Below are 16,438 nucleotides of genomic sequence, written 5' to 3'. Positions count from 1 at the left end.
GCCGACTATTTCAGTTGGAATTCTTCTCCTCTACTTCTATGTGTGTGTTAGCGTTTTCAAAATCCCCGTCGCTACATGAAACAACAACAAGTTCTGAGATAGCAACCTACACGAGCTTCTGTGATATCAGTTTAATAACATTCTGCAAAAGTAAGTCATCTGTGGTTTTAATGAGTCTAACTTAACTAGTGAGCTCCTCCAGAGCTAAAGTACGTGCAGGCTTCACCTCTAGGGCACCGATTATCAAGTTATGTTTGTCTTTTTTATCAGTAAAAGTCACATCACATCGTCAACATACGTCTTTAACTTTTCTATGTGGCGTTTTCTTTTGCGGGGATTTAGTCGCCATCAAAACAAGTCCCCCTGACACTATTTCGCTGCATCCCAGGCTTAGCGCCGCCCAAGACGATTGTAATTGGTTTAAGGAAATACAATCAAGCGAGAGCGTTTTTTTCCCCTATAGCAGAATTATAATGGGTTCAGTCAGACCTTTCTCCAGCATTGGCACAGAAAATGAGTTGTAGAGATAGGTCTGGCTATGCGAGACTATGTTGGGGGTACTCAGATTACTCTTTTGTTGAGTAATGTAACACGTTAGTTTTGCAATTCAAGTAATCAGCTATTTAGTTACGTTTTCAAATACACAGTCTAGTGTTAAAATATCGTAGCAGGCTGGGGATTCTCGGTGGCAAGAACTCAAGCAGAGAGATGATCTCACGAGAAACAGCGTGATTTTATTGGTAGCAACAGGTATACCGTCAACACTGCAACACCCTCTAGCAACCATACTGGAGGGAAAGTACTAATGGTGCACATACAACCTGGATACTACCTTACAAACTAAGATGAACAACAATCCAAAAAGTACCATAGTTACAGCAAATTAAACTACGTTGACGGTCAAAACTTTTCTTTTCTTCAAAATTAACCAAACACTGTTCAAAAGCACACAAAAAAAAAGTTTGAGAGAAAAAATGTAATGTAAGTTTATAAATGAATTAAGAGTTACTTTAATTGTCTGCAGTGTTTTGGCAGATTTTGATTATGCTTTGCTTTCAAGAGTCACGATCTATTTAGACGTTTTCTAGAAAGAAATGTAATTTTTTTTTTTTTTAAACCGTGCAATAATTCAAGTATTATAATCTCAACTTTCCTTTCATCTTGGACGTTGCAAAAACCACTTCAGGCTATTTTTTACTATGAAGGTTTGAGATTGCGGCCCCAGATTTGCAGCGGCGGTGCAGCTAAAGTTAGCTCAAACTCCAGTGGAAACAAACACACCTACGCTGCAGGCGCGAAGCAGCACGGCGGCGCAGTGAAGAAGACGACATCCTTTAACCAGCAGACCCAGATTCGAGCGTATCCATGTCAGCAAGCATTTGCCCTGCTGAAGTGTCCTTGAGCAAGACACTAAATCCCTACTGGCTCTTGCACTGCTGTAACTGACCCTGCAGTCTGACCTGCCAGCAGCCCAGAGAAGGTAAATTTCCCTAAGGGGATCAAATATCACATTATTATTACAGTATGCTTCTTATAAGCCATCTACAGTGCTCCCTTCAATCCCACACCAAGGAGAGTCATATCTCAGTATCATTGGAGCAGGATGTGTGTGTATGCGTCTACATACGAGTGTATGTGTGTGTGTGTTAAACCACGCCGCTCTGTATCACCCTCCATCATCGTGAGTTGAGGGGTTGTGGTTCCTAGAGAAGCACTTTACTTAAATTAGACCCTCAACGGCTCGACATGCAGGTGTCAGCGTGTGTATATATGTGTGTGTGTGTGTGCCTGAATGTGTACTGTGTGTGTGGATGTGTGTGTGTGTGTGGGCGTCAGACAGTCAGTGTGTGCCAGTGTGTGTGTGTGTGTGTGTGTGAAGGGGGAAGAGACGAAACAAGAGAGAAGAGCGGGATCAGCAGACAGCGAACACGAGAGAGAGGCAACGAGGGAGCGAACGGAGGAAGAGAGAGGGAAGGAGCGAAAGAGCGATGGAGGGAGGGAGGGAGGGATAGGGAGAGTGAGTGAGCGAGCGAGCGAGCGAGCGAGAGAGAGAGAGGATGGGAGCCAGTGATGAGGAAAGAGAGAGTGAGATATATATCGAGAGAGAAAGAAAGCAGGTGAGAATAACCTAGTCTGACCTTATTTCACTATGGCTTTCCCTTTCTTTATATTCCTTCATTGCAGTAATATTTACACAGGAATAAAAGATTATTGGAGAGATCCACAGAGATGAAATAAAGAAGAAGGAAGGTGATTAGAAAAAAGAAAATAAGCAAAAGAAGGGATGGAGAGCAATAGGGTGAAGGATTGGGGGGAAAATCTCAAATTATTTTCATTGTCAATTAGACAGTCAATTATTTTCCTCTATTAATTGATTCATCATTTATTCTACGAAATGGTAAAAACTGTTCAAAAATACCCATCTTCAAATGTCTTGCTCAGGAAATCCTCATATTTAAGAAGCTGGAACCAGTGAATATTTGCCATTTTTGCTTTAAAAATGACTCAAAGAATTAATTGATTGTCATACACATAACATATTGATTAATCGAGCATTTGTTTCAGCTCCACCTCCAATGAAGAGGGAGAAATAAATGCCAGCACAAAAATCCAACCCGACTCAATTATACTCAACCAAACAGAAAAATCTGTGAGCTATTGTTCAGAAATCATAAAGCAAGTTTGGCCCTTAATATGTTTTTATAATCACATTAATGATACATAGAAATACAAAATTCAAGGAAAAAATTGATGACTGCACACAGCCTGGACAGTGAAACAGGTAGATGCAGTTAAAGACGAAACAATTAGTTGATTAATGGAGATGTCGATCGACAGAAAATTAATCCCAACCTGTTTTGATGACTGATTGTTAATGTAAGTCATTTTTCAAAGCAAAGATGCCAAACGTTTCCTCGTTCTAGCATCTTAATTGTGATGAATTGCTGCTTTATTTTGTCTTAGCTGATCTTTAAATCTCTTTCAGGTTTTAGACTGTTGCTCATAAATAACAGGCTTTAGGGCATATTTCACTATTTTCTGTTTGTAGGACAAACAGTTAACAATGAATCGAGAAACTGGTCTACAAATTAATCGATAATGAAAAGAATCGTTTGTTGCAGCCCTTATTGAATATTATTGTTTATCGACTTTATGTGGAATTAATTAAGTTACCTTTTTACAAATTTTTGTCGTCCAAATGAATGATTCTAAAGAAACTGCAATTAAAAAAGTGACAAAATTAGTTATTTAAGTTTTTGTTTTACACATTTGAACAATTTGGTCTCAGGTGATGCACAACAGCGGAATATAATTAATTTCTTTTTGCATATTTTACACATTTTGCTTATTTTTTCCATATTGTGATATATATTAATATCAGAAAATATCCTTATTAATACCACGATAATGAACCCTGGCTACCAAGAGAAGGCAGACTGTTTTCACTGTACTCTGCAGCCGTTTAGCTTCACTTCCTCACTGAATTCACCAATTATACAGACTTAAGAGAATCATTCTTACACAAAGCCAGCGTCATATGTCCAGAAATTCCCCCCTCAGAAAAATTAAGGTAAACTTCTCTACATTTCGGGGCAGAATAGCAAAAAAGCTCTTTTGGCTGCAAAATATCTATCTGGATGCCACAACCGAGACCGTTTTCTGTCATGCTTATAGGATTGTTTAAGATATTTGTCTTCTTGTGATTATTTATTTATCTAAATGTATTTTTGTTCAGTAATATGTAATTTAGCTTTGGCAGTAATGTCATGAATGCACAAAGCTTATTTGATTTGAAAAAAGACAAACCTGAAACAAATGAAAGAGACGATAAAACACAGACAACACTGAGAGGTTCTGATGAAGCATAACATGCGAACATAGCATACACTCATACACACGAGGAACCGAGGAACACACACACACACACACACACACACACTTATAGGCAGGAGTGAGAGCACACATGCAAAAGCAGAGATAAGTGCGCACTCACACACAAAAGAAGTCCCCGATATTATGCATGCACACATGCTTCCAAACATTACAAAAACACACATCAAAACAACCGGAAAAGACAGTAGGCGGTTATTAAAGAGACAAGAGAGAAAAATAGAGAGAAGGAGAAGAGACACTTTACCAGCAATCAAAGACGAAGAGGAGAAGAGACGGAGAGAGAGAGAGAGAAAAAGAGAGAGAAGTAGAGGTAGAGAGAGAGAGACATGCAAAAAAAAAAGGGAGAGTTTGCTTCTAATCAGCCTGGATCCAAAATTTAGACAGGCACACATAGAGGCACAAGCAGTCCCAGTAGGATTAGGACCTCGGCACTGTGTGAGTGTGTGTGTGTGTGTGTGTGTGTGTGTGTGTGTGTGTGTGTGTGTGGTGTGCACGTCCCACGAGACTGATTAGCCATGAATGACTGATGACGGATCTTTGTTGTTTTTGGGTTTTTTTTTTTTTTTTTTTGCTAGCTCTCTTTCTCGCACTCTCTTTTCTTGTTTTCTTTCTCACTACTCTCAGCTCGGGCAAGAGCATGGGAGGGGATTCACACACACACACACACACACGCACATGCACACACACACACACACGGCTGCACACGGCTCCATGTATATTCAACGAAGACTCCTGAATATACTTAATGCTTTCATGTGTGTCACTGTGTAACGATCCATGCTGTTCCACACAGCTGCTTATCTCTTTTTCTTACTCGCTTCCTCCCTCACGCGCGCACACACACACACACACATACACACACACATAGATATGAAATCTATTTCCTATTTAAGAGCACATTAGCTGTCTTTCACACAAAACACTCAATCTGCTCAATCTGTACCACAGCAGCAGTGTGACTCAGAAAAAAACGTGAAGGGGTCTGGCATTCAGGAGGCAGTCTGACCACTCTGCCTTCTTTAACCTCACCTCCAGATGAACCTACAGCCCCCTCCATCCATCTGAGCCCCCCTGACAGCAAAACAAACTGGACATAGACCCGCCTGAATGGAATCCATTACAATATGAATGAGCCAAACAGAGCTGAAAATGAATCGAATAGAGAACCAAAACACAACGGCCGAGAAAAAGGGCCCCGGCTGAGTCAAACAAGTCAGCTCGAGTGACGATGAGTCAGGCGTAAATGTGACCCTGAGACGTATAAAAGCCGGCCCCCATCTCAGGTGTCGTTCGCCGCGATAAGGGTTGCGCCGCCTCGCTTTGCGGTGTGCATTTTCAGGAGGGTGCAGACCTGTGGATCTGGCGAGACTGTGACATCATGTCTGTCCCCCCAGCACTAAGTGATGTCACCTCTCTGTCACGTAAACAGGGGATTGCCTTGACCCCTCTGAAGAAGTGGAAAGCCATAAAATAGCAGGGAACTATAGCGTCTGCAAACACACACACACACATATGTGCACACTTTCTTTTCACATATCATGAATACCAGCCACAGCAGCCACATATTCACATAAAACACCTTATAGGCCTACTGTATTTTTAAATGAACACACACACACACACTCATACACCCAGCTCCCCCTCCTCCTGTACATAGTAAGAAGCTGTTTTAGCCTTGTGTTTTGCAGGCTGTTTAAAATGTCATTTTTCTCTCATTTCTCTGACTTCACAGGCGCCGCGCTGAGCTCTCACTCCCTCTTGCCAAATCCTCAAATCGTTTCTGATTTAGTGAGTCTGGCCGTGGGCCGAGTAGCACCGGGACGGGCCCGTTAACAACCGACCGAGTGGCGAGGAGGGGAGGAGGCAGAGGAGAAGAGTGTACGGAGGGGAGGGGGGGGACAAATGAGGAAATGTGGAAAAGGAGAGGAAGCAGGCTGAAATTGAGACAGAAATAGGAGTGCTGAGAGAAGCTGGTCTGCTAACAACACCAGGAGGCGATGGGTGTGTGGGGAGTTAGACAGAGATGGGAGCTGGATGTAAGAGGTGGGGGGATCGATTGAAAAGAGCGGAGAGTGAAAGCAGGGGGTGGTGGGGGGAGGAGGGGGGAGAGCAGAGTGGGGAGAAACAGGGCTGTGAGGAGGAGGGAGAAGAAGAAGCAGGGCTGGAGGACCACTCGAAGAGCCGAGAGGAGTGAACGCAGAGTGGAAGGGGAAGTGAAAGAGGAAAGCAGAAGGAGAGGAGGAAGAGGGAGGGCGAGCATGTGGTTAAAGAGGAGCGAGGAGACGGGTGGAGGGGAGGTCTGGCCGGCGAGGGAAGAAGAAGAAGAAGAAGAAGAAGAAGAAGAAAAAAGGGGGAAGAGGAGAGAGAAAGAGCACATGGACACAGGAAGTCTGGCGCTTTCCATTCACATGCCAAGTCATCAGATGGTGGTGTGTGTTCACACCCCGGAGATGTCGCAACCAAATGCACCCCACTCCCTTCAAATCACTGCTACCGACAATAAGCAGCTGTTCACATGTTGGATGAGAGCTGGAGATGAGACAAAAGTCTTTCTGTTGCTGTAGCAAATGTGCTTCAGAACAAACACATGCTTCACTCAAAACTCCCAACATCAAAAAGAGGATTACTTCATGTACTCTTTTACTCATGCACATTTTTTTTTTGTCTTTTACGGGGCTGGAATTTTGGTCACAGGAACTCTAACGTCATTTTGATTCGATGCAGATATTTAAATGATGCATCATAGTTTGCTTGACATATCAAAGCAAACACAAGAGTCTGATTTGTAATGGAAATGCCTCTAATGACTTTACTGGACTGGTTTAACTTAATGACTTAATGCCTTTAATGTGTCAACAGTCAGACACGTTTAACTGATTTCTTTGGCTTTGCTGCATATTTTATCTTCTGTAAAGTGAGAATAAGGTTGCCGAAAACAAATTGTGTATATGTAAAATGTGATTTTTATAGAATTTGTATATAATTTGTATGACCTTTGATTGAAAATTAAACCAATATGTGTTTTTGCTTGAATTGGATCGAATTGAATTGACAGTTTGCACTCTCTTCTTCCTCACTGTGTCCAATCGCAGCTCGGCTGGCTGCAGCCTCCGCCAGCTGTCTCCTCCACACAGGGGGTCGTCTTGCACGCTGCACCCGGGATATGCCCCTTGTACCCCGGGTAGAGCACTGGTAAAGAGGAGCTGAGTCTGTCTGAGGCTCATCCACTGCTGACTCATCTCACACACACACACAGACATACACACATACACACATGCACAGGCAAGCGTCTCCTCTCACTCGCTTTCACTCTCGCACTCTTGAGAGGCAGCGGAGACGCCAGGATGAGGAGTCAGGGATGACGGCCAGTGGGTGCCGTCAGGCGGTGGTAATCTGACTGGATTACCAACCAGGTGGAAACATTCAGCCTCTCTAGTCCCTCTGCTCCTCCTTCTCCCTCTCTTCCTCTGCTCCATCCATCTATCATTTGCCTTCTCATATTCTCCACTTTTTTCACCCTTCTTTCTTTCTTTCTTTCTTTCTTTCTCTAGGGCCGTCGTTCCCTCTTGCCTTTTAACATAATCACTACACACATACTCACACAAATGCATATCTCCACTAACTACAGACCTCTGTGTCTCTAACCCTACAACCAAACACACACACACAGAAACTTCCAAACTCATGCACACACACACACACACACACATCATCTCTTTCACGTCATGCGAGTTGTTTGTGTGTGAAGGTGTGTGTGCACAGGAGGGTAAAGGGGCGTGTCTCATCTGTGCTGCTGCGATGATCAAAGCCAATGCTGAGAAACTTCCAAGAGAGGAGAGACATTACTGACAGCGTCATGATGAATGGACGTGGCGGCTGCATGTAACACACACACACACACACACACACACACACATTGAGGATTGTGCGCTTCACGAACAAGACTGAACATGGGGAAAAGAGTGAGGGAGAAAAGAAGAAAGGAGGTCAAGGAAGAGGAAAAAGAGAGAGAAAAGACAGAGTGAGGTGGCAGAGAGGTTATCTAGTCTAACCAAAACATTATGATTATGGTTTATTACTTTTTCAAAGCTCAAAATACAAGCAGCTTAAGGTGTGTGTGTGTGCGTGTGTGTGTGTGTGTGTGTGTGTACAGCTGCGCATGTGTGCAACATGATTTTTTTTTTTCAGTCTGTATTACTAGGTCACACACACGCACACTCTCTCACACATACACAGCCATGTAAACAAAACCGTCTGCTGTCTGGGAAGTAACACACCTGTTCAATGACAAGCTCTGCCACGCCCTCCATAATACTGCACACCTGTGCTACTGCAGGCTAAACCTAACCTTAATCACACACATACACACACACGTGCATACACACACACTTGCACAACTACTGCCCAGGGGCTAACATCACAGAAAAAAGGGAAGAAAGAGAGAGAAACTGGAATAAAAGCAAAGCAGTGAAACAGGGAGGGGAATGAGAACAAGACAGACAGAGAGAGACAAAGGCTTTCCCACTGCTCCTATCAGTAATCTAAACGCCTGTGTAATATCATTGTGGGGTTTTATCAAATGGGGGCTGAGTCTTATGGCGTTGGTATGCGGCTGTCATTCCATCACCTTGTCAAGCGCGACCATATTCAAGCAGACACCATGCTGATCTAAATAAGAGGCTTCAGCAAATTGATGGATTGCAGGTTTTCTGGGATATGAAGAAACAGGGGGGAATGAGAGGAGGGTTTTTTTGAATCTCTGTAAGTGATACACCCGGGTCGGTCTTGTGAGAAGGTAAAAAATGTGTGTGTGTGTGTGTGTGTGTATGTGTGTGTGTGTGTATGTGTGTGTGCGTGCATGTCTTTCCAAAGATCTGAAACAAACCCCCTCCTGCCCCGGTATGGCCAACCTCACATCATATCTACCCCCTGTGCCGAGGCCTAGGGCCAGGCATACAGCTTTCTGAATCTCTAAGGGGGGCAAGCACAAAGGTAACCCCCATCCTAACCTCCCAGCAAACACACACACATACACACACACACACACACACCGTACCCCAACCCCCATCCCAAAACAACAATCCTCTATGCCCATCATGTCAGTCAAAACCCCATCAGGGACATGCATGGAGAGTCTGGATATCTGGAATCTCAATACAGTGTCATGCACCTTGAGACCCAGTGAGAGGCCCTCTTGAATATATTTCAATAGCATTATCACCCTGCATTACTACGCTTTTTTCCCCCCTTCAACATTACGGAATCATTTTTAAATTGGACCATAATACATGTCAGCGAGTAGCAATATCAGTCAAAGTGGGGAATAATCTGTTTAAATCGTTATGCGGGTTAGGTGTCTTCTTGTTAAAACAAGCGGATTTTACTTGCAGGTTTATAACTGACAAAGGAATATTTTTGGGTAAAATCATTTCAGTTAAATCAGGAGACATGCAGCGTAATACCTCACGAAATATATAAAATAGTTTATCAATTTAAAATAAATTACAGTGTATATGTTATTATATAACAAATTTAAGTATAATGTAAAGTATAACCATAATTAAGGAAATTATATAATATATTTTTTACTATATTACATACAAATTTCGAGGAATAACACAATGTATAATATATTTTTATATATATTACATTTACAACAACGCTTTTATTAGACATGTAGACTATTAAATTTGTACAATTTTATTTTAAATTTCAAAAATTCCAAAATTGTAAAAAATAATAAATATAAATATTGCACATTTGGTCCTCCATACATTGGAAATTAATCATAGAGAATAAGAGTGTAGCAGATCTGTGCGTATGACAATGCAGTTATAGTAAAAAAAAAAAAAAAAATGCAGGTTCACAGCTTTAACTATGTAAATGCTGTAAGGTTGTGAGACATTTAGTGGGAGTGAAAGAATATTTCGGAGGACAAACCAAGCTGATGAAAATATTTCTCTTGGTGTTTTTATTCAGGCTCCCTCCATATGAAGCAGACAAGACCAGAACCAGAACCTCAAGCACACCAAATGTCAAACCTCTGGAGTTTAACCCGTATTTTCCTGCATTCTACGCCGAGCTCAAGGTGTTGGCCGGAAATATGGAGATCATTTATTGTGTTTGAAATCTTAAAGAGTTCAAATTTCGGAAGGGGACGTCTGCGTCGCTTTTGCTGTTGTGTATAACTAATGAATATGCAAATAAGTGTAGACAGAGGATATGTGGATCCTACACACAACAGACGACATCCTTCATATGCCCGAGTCTCAGCGACTATTTAAAGAACCCGCTGCATTTGCAAATGATAATTAATGAGATTTCTCATCGGGCACGTTCGCATTCATCCAGTTAGTCCAGTAGCTATTTAGCCACTGTATGATTTAAAGCAGAGCATTTCTTTCTTTCTCTATCTATACACACACACACACACACGCATATGCACACACACACACACGCACACACACACACACACGCACACACACACGCACCACCCCACCCCCACCCCCTCGCACCCCCCCCCATCCCTATTGAGACAGGATACCAAAGCTACTTGTTAAATCTAATGCATGCACTGTCAACCCATTCGCACCCCGTCACGTCCCCGCTCAATATAGAAACCGGATTTTCTGGTATTACCCGCACCTCTATTAGCCAGAGCTCCCCTCCACTCCCCGCCACCGCGACCCCCAGTTTGTGACCAGTACAAACCAGCGTGTTCCCCCGAATCCACCAGCGCCAAACCACCATCCTCCTGGAGCCACCCATGAGGGACTAAACATTGCACAGAAACTGTAGAATACGAGCTCAGTTAATAGCTTTAATTTATTGTTTAATGGGAAATATAAGCAGTGGAATTACCCAATCCTAATTAATTAAATCAAATGGCAATGATTAGTACTTTACTAATTGATGAAACCATATAAATCTATGACAAGATTATGCCACTGGAAACGCCTAATAATCCCTGTGTGATAAAGGCAAATAATCCTAGAATAAATTCTTGAGAGGTTTTAAGTCTAAAACAAAAAAAAAGAGGTGTGCCGTAAATTTAAAGTTAATCTAATTTGCAAAAGACGCCAGAAGAGAAACATTCCTGGTCGAAGAGAAACATTTCCCACCATTTTACGCAAGGCTGAAATACTAAACTGACAAATTATGTTTATTTTTCATATATTATAGACAGCGAGAAGCTATGTCATAAACAGTTCATAAAGCAAAACATAAAACTTTTTAAGGTGCCTGCGCCTTTTTGCTAAATTCTAAATGCCCACAAAGTCTGAGCAATTTCCTTCCTAGTAAATTTCACTTCGTCTCAAAGATCTTAAAGGTTTTCCAAGTTTGCAATATGGAGAACATATGCTTCACACAAAAGAGAGTCGCTGAATTATTTTAAAACCAACACTTGTCATTCACACACAAGAAAAGAAGTGCATTCAAAACCGACCTGAGTGCGGACCCATGGAGAGGTGGGATGGGTAGTATTTCCCAGGCTGGAAGTGAGCGGGGTGCTGCACGGAGCCGTGGCCGCCTGGCGCCATCCGAGACGCGGCGCTGTGAACCAACGCGCTCCGCTCCGTCAGGAGGTGGTGCGGGGGAGCGAAATCTCGGCTTTCCATCCCGGCGAGAACCGATAAATCCCAAATCCAAAGTAAAATCCGGAGGCACCGAAGGTCTCAGGCACCCAGATGCAAATAATCCCTTTTATGAACTTCGGGATCCCCTCGCATTGAGCGGAGTTTTGGCTTTGCAGAGTAGAAACTGAGTCCCCGTCATGTCCTACAAAAGAGAGAGCAGGAGACACGTCAAAGCGCTGACAATAATGAGCCAACCAGGGATGTAGTGCTGAAGAAAAGGCTGAACTGAGAGACAGTAGCTGTTCATGTTTAGTCGAAGCAACAAAAAGCAATTCACATTTCTCAACAGCGTTTTAAAAGACCACATTTCCACATTACGCGTACTACTTGTTCTATACTTAACATTTCATGTAACGACGATTTATGCCAGCCCAGAAAGGTGAGTAAAGTCTGTTCTGCAGATAAAAAGGTGGGTGAACTGAGTTTATGTGGATTCACCCTGCTCTACATCCTTGGCCCCAACAGTAGTCCGTTTGCCCCCCCCACACACCCCCCCCCCACCCCTTCCACCCACCCCCCTCCTCGTCTTCATCCTGTGACCAAACACGATGCAAATAACGCACACGGGAGCTTTCTGTATCAGCGAAAAGAGTGGAAAGGAGAGGGGTTGATTTGGCTCAGGTACAAACAAATGATGCATATACAGTACAAGAGTTCACGGCGGTAAAAAAGCCTCTCTCGGTGAAGGAAGAGTTGTTCAGTCTTTAGACTCAACAAAGACTGGTCATAAACAAGCTGGACCTCGGGGGCTCCTGCACTATAATATGAAGAAAACCATTTGCACAGTGTTCCTGAGCAAGAATACATAAAAAGCACTTTTTATCCTAAATTATAGCGACTAAAATCTCTTCCCCCAACCTGCAGTCCTCACACTGTCCAAAACAGAAACACACACACACACACACACACACACACACACACGTTTCAGCTTTGATTAATGTGTTGTTTTTTTGTGTGAATTAAGTTTGATTTCTTTCCTCATTCAGTTGTCATTAAATCTGATGCACTATACATTTAACACGTGGCTGTGTCACTTTGAGATATTCTGAATTTCTGCTATTAAAAAGGGGCATGGAACATGGGATTGATAAGGTCCAGTGACACACGCGCGCGCGCACACACACACACACACACACAGACATACACACACATGCCTTTGATCAATGCCTGTAAAGCTTTTATAAATTAAATCTGACTTCACTGCTGGCTGTTTTTTTTTTATTTATTTATTTATTTACTAAACTTGTTTCACCTCTAATGTTCTGGGCTTTTTTATATTTTACATCATGGTGACCGAGATTCTGTTACTTATTAATGAAAATGGCAATGAAACAGCCATTTCTATCAACTCCTACGGAGTCAGCAGCAGTGGCCCTCGCCTTTTGACAATGGCAAACACCATGCACCTCTGCTACACATACAGCATATATACATAGGCTACACTGTAATCACAAACACAAATCAAATCACCTTTATGCTTCAGCGCGAAAGACCGGGGCAATAAACAGTGAAATAGACTAGGAAATCATCGACTTTATATGTATGCCTTATAGCCTAGGTCATTTACTTAAATAGGGCTCCCTGTGACGCTCAGATAGGGAGAGTTTGGTGCCTGCGTTCACCAAACACACCTCAGCAGTCCATCTATTAGGCCTTTCAATGCATGGCACGTCCATCTAGCACTCTGTAGCTGCTGATAGCACCTCCCAGGAATCAACGATAAAGGAACAAAGAAAATATCAAATGCTCTGGTGGACCAGGGGCTTATGAAGTGCAGAAGAATATAGGCTGCATGAGCTCGGATATTCAAGTCTCCTTTACGCACACACACACACACACGTTCTCTCTCTCTCTCTCTCACACACACACTACTGCTAAAGGACTCCAACTTTCAGGAATTGTGTTTGAGAGGGGGGGAGAAAAGACGATCTCTAAAGTTCAGCAGCTCTGACAGGGCCTGCAAATGTGTGTTTGTGAGCATGTGTGTGTGTGTGTGTGTGTGTGAGTGTGTGTGCGTCAAAACACTCCCAGCATAAAATATCCAATGCATGCAAATGCTCCCCATGATAATATTTGGATTGATCTACAAGTAAATTAAAATTGTTTAATTTCATTTTTGTATGTGAGAATCACTTTTGGCCATAGTCGACAGTAAGAGGAGAATTGAGGGTAAAAAACAGAGAAACGCAGACTGCTGCCGGTGCACTGGGAAAGCAAAATGGACTCTCCTGTCCCCTAGGCTGTGGGAAACAATGGCCTTTCTCTACGGGACATCAATCATAAACCACTCTCGTCTGACGTTTGTCTATACATTTTTAAATTTTCAAGCCCTAAACACACGTCCTCGCTGTTTACATTCCACGTCAACAGAGAGCCACTCAGGCTACATTTAACAACCTGAATCTAAATCCCGTGTTATCGCCACGCCACGCAAACAAAACGACGTGACTAGATCGCGCGTAACAGTTTGGTTGAAGATGATCATTGGGATGTAACGTGTGCTTGTGTGTGTGTGTGTGTGTGTCTGTGCATCTACGTGGAAGGCATTCAGACTTCCTTCCACTTCAACCAGACTCCACCAAACCCCATACACACACACACACACACCCCAACCACGCACACACACACACACCCCAACCACGCACACACCTTCACAATTACTGCCCTGTGAAGGGTCAAACTATCTTCAGAGAAGAATCCCTTTACAAAAGTTACTAATACTGGTCAAAACCATATTACATGAACATAACACAGAAGTCAGCAAATCCGTAAAGAATTGTGTTTTTCAGATCTCATAGAACAGAGACTTCAAATGAAAAATACGCGTTTTATGCAATTCGGAAAAAATCGACTAAATAAAAAAATGTGTGCACCTTTGGACAAAAGATAAAGAGAATTTAAATTCATTCACGTTTCAAGTGGACACAGTCCAGAGGCCAACTCATTGCCTTCAATAATTTTACAATAAGGTAAAGTCATAAGGAATAACCGGGACACTACATCCGGATATTCAGACTCCGGCTAAACAGGAGAGACAAGCCCGGCCGAGCCGAAGACAGCCCGGCGTCTGCAAAGCCTTCATACCGAGGGGGGAAGCAGGGAGCACTGCAGTTTGCAATAAACCTCTCTGTCTCACTCCCTCTCAAACACACACGCACACACACACACACACACGCACAATAGAAAGCTAACAAAGAAATAATCTACAATTTATAATCTATAAAACTACAGGCGTGCAGAGGCGCGCTGAAAAGCGAGTGGTTTTGAATAGTCATCTGAATGAATTAGAAACACACAAGTAATTTGGCTGTGAAGAGAGGTCAAATCAAAAAAGTGACACACATATCGCCCACAGCTTAGCTCTCCACATTGGACAGGAGGGGAGACAGTGGAGAATAGGAAACAAATCCCTCAAAATACTGTAAAATCAGGGGATTTGTTGCTTTAATGCAAATATTATAATTACTGAAAAGGGTTGTCTTTACATCATTATTCTGTGCGCGCAGCACTCATGGTTATCAGCTTGCATTTTTATTATTTACTTCTCTAAAGGCATGACAGTTTAGCCTGTAACAGCTGGATTTTTGAAAAATAAAATGCATCATGATTTGAATAAAACGCCAAATTTAGATCATCCTCCCCTGCAAGCAGAAGCACTTCAACAAAAATCGGCATTCAGTGCAACACAATGACTAAAGATTATAAAAGCCAGCTATAAAATAATTTGCTACTTACTGGTAAGTTATATCCCTTGCATGGCGAGTAGGGTATAACGAAAGAAAAAGTATAAAAATATTCAAAGTGAAAATCCCCGAGTCGCAGAGATGAAACATGTGGGATTGATTACATCCTATGCTGCTGCAGACTGTGGTGTGCAGTCAGTTGAAGTATGGGAGAGACGCATCGTAGAAGTTCAGGCTTGTAGTGAATCGAGGCTCGTTCATGCAGCCGGAGACTCAGACACGCCGGGAGGAGGAGGAGGAGGAGGAGGAGGAGAAGGAGGATGGAGGGGTGTGTGTGTGTGCGCGGGGAGGGGTGAACGCGCGCGCCTATTGGTTTGAGAACGACAATGTGAAAGCGTGCCCGTGAGGCGCCCCCCTCCACACCCCACCCCACCCTTTCCTAAACCCCCCCACCCCACCCCACACCATCCTCCACCCCTCCCGCCCCCCTTCCGACGGTAAACACACGCTCCTATTGGCTGCCGCTCCGAGCCAATGAGGAAGCCGCCGGAGCCGAGGAGAGAAACGGCGGGCGTTTGATTTGCAGCCCTCGGCGCACTGCGTGCACAAGCAAATGCGAGGAGACAGGCGGCACAGCTCGGCGCTGTTCAGTGTGCAGGGAGGAGAGGAGCTGGAGCCGTGCAGCGCTTGCCTGCACTTTCTGATCACTGGTTGAGAGCAAACAGCATCTAGCCTATTCTGTGTGATCCCACTGCAGTTCAGTTCAAATGCTGCTTGCGCTGTGAGTGAATCGTTATTTTGCTATGTGACAGCGATGATGTGATAGTTTTATTGATGCTCCTAGGGAAATCCGCTTTTTTTTTCACTCGCCCCACTGAATGTGTTTTGCTAAATTAATCCTTATTAGCAGAATCTGTGTCTGATTTATTGGACATGTACACTCTGTCTCTCCCATGCAAGATATTTACTCTCAGATGCACGCATGTGCACAACCACGTTAAGATAATAGAAGATTAGGACCTATAATTAATAGGCATAAAGTTAAGTTAAGGTTGATACAGAGAATATGTCCACTGGGATACTGGGAGTAAATCTAAAGTAGGATTTGATCATATTTAATTCTCTGCTTGGTCCATAAAACCAAAACCTTCCTCTCATAGTGCAGCTTTGAATGAACGTGAATTTCTTCTGTATCAACTCGCTTAATCTATCAATATGTCATAT

The 16,438-nt window shown here is 43.1% G+C and overlaps 1 protein-coding gene across 3 annotated transcripts in view; it reads right to left on the bottom strand.

Annotated features, from left to right (window-relative positions):
• The window catches only part of bahcc1b (BAH domain and coiled-coil containing 1b), a 64,460-nt gene that overhangs the window by 40,892 nt on the left and 7,130 nt on the right, over positions 1–16,438 (bottom strand). The window contains exons 1-2 of one of the 3 annotated variants that reach the window (XM_067575408.1): positions 15,267–15,507; positions 11,342–11,673 (exon numbers count right to left, since the gene is read on the bottom strand). In XM_067575408.1, coding sequence (XP_067431509.1) covers positions 11,342–11,513 — 172 coding nt within the window. In that variant the 5' untranslated portion in view covers positions 11,514–11,673; positions 15,267–15,507. Of the gene's footprint in view, positions 1–11,341; positions 11,674–11,874; positions 12,003–15,266; positions 15,508–16,438 lie in introns of those variants that run through there. The other 2 variants (XM_067575410.1, XM_067575409.1) reach the window with 2 other exon arrangements.

Source organism: Thunnus thynnus, chromosome 20 (genome assembly GCF_963924715.1).
Source record: "Thunnus thynnus chromosome 20, fThuThy2.1, whole genome shotgun sequence".
Classification (NCBI taxonomy): Eukaryota; Metazoa; Chordata; class Actinopteri; order Scombriformes; family Scombridae; genus Thunnus; species Thunnus thynnus.
This window is presented reverse-complemented; position numbering and strand designations above follow the sequence as displayed.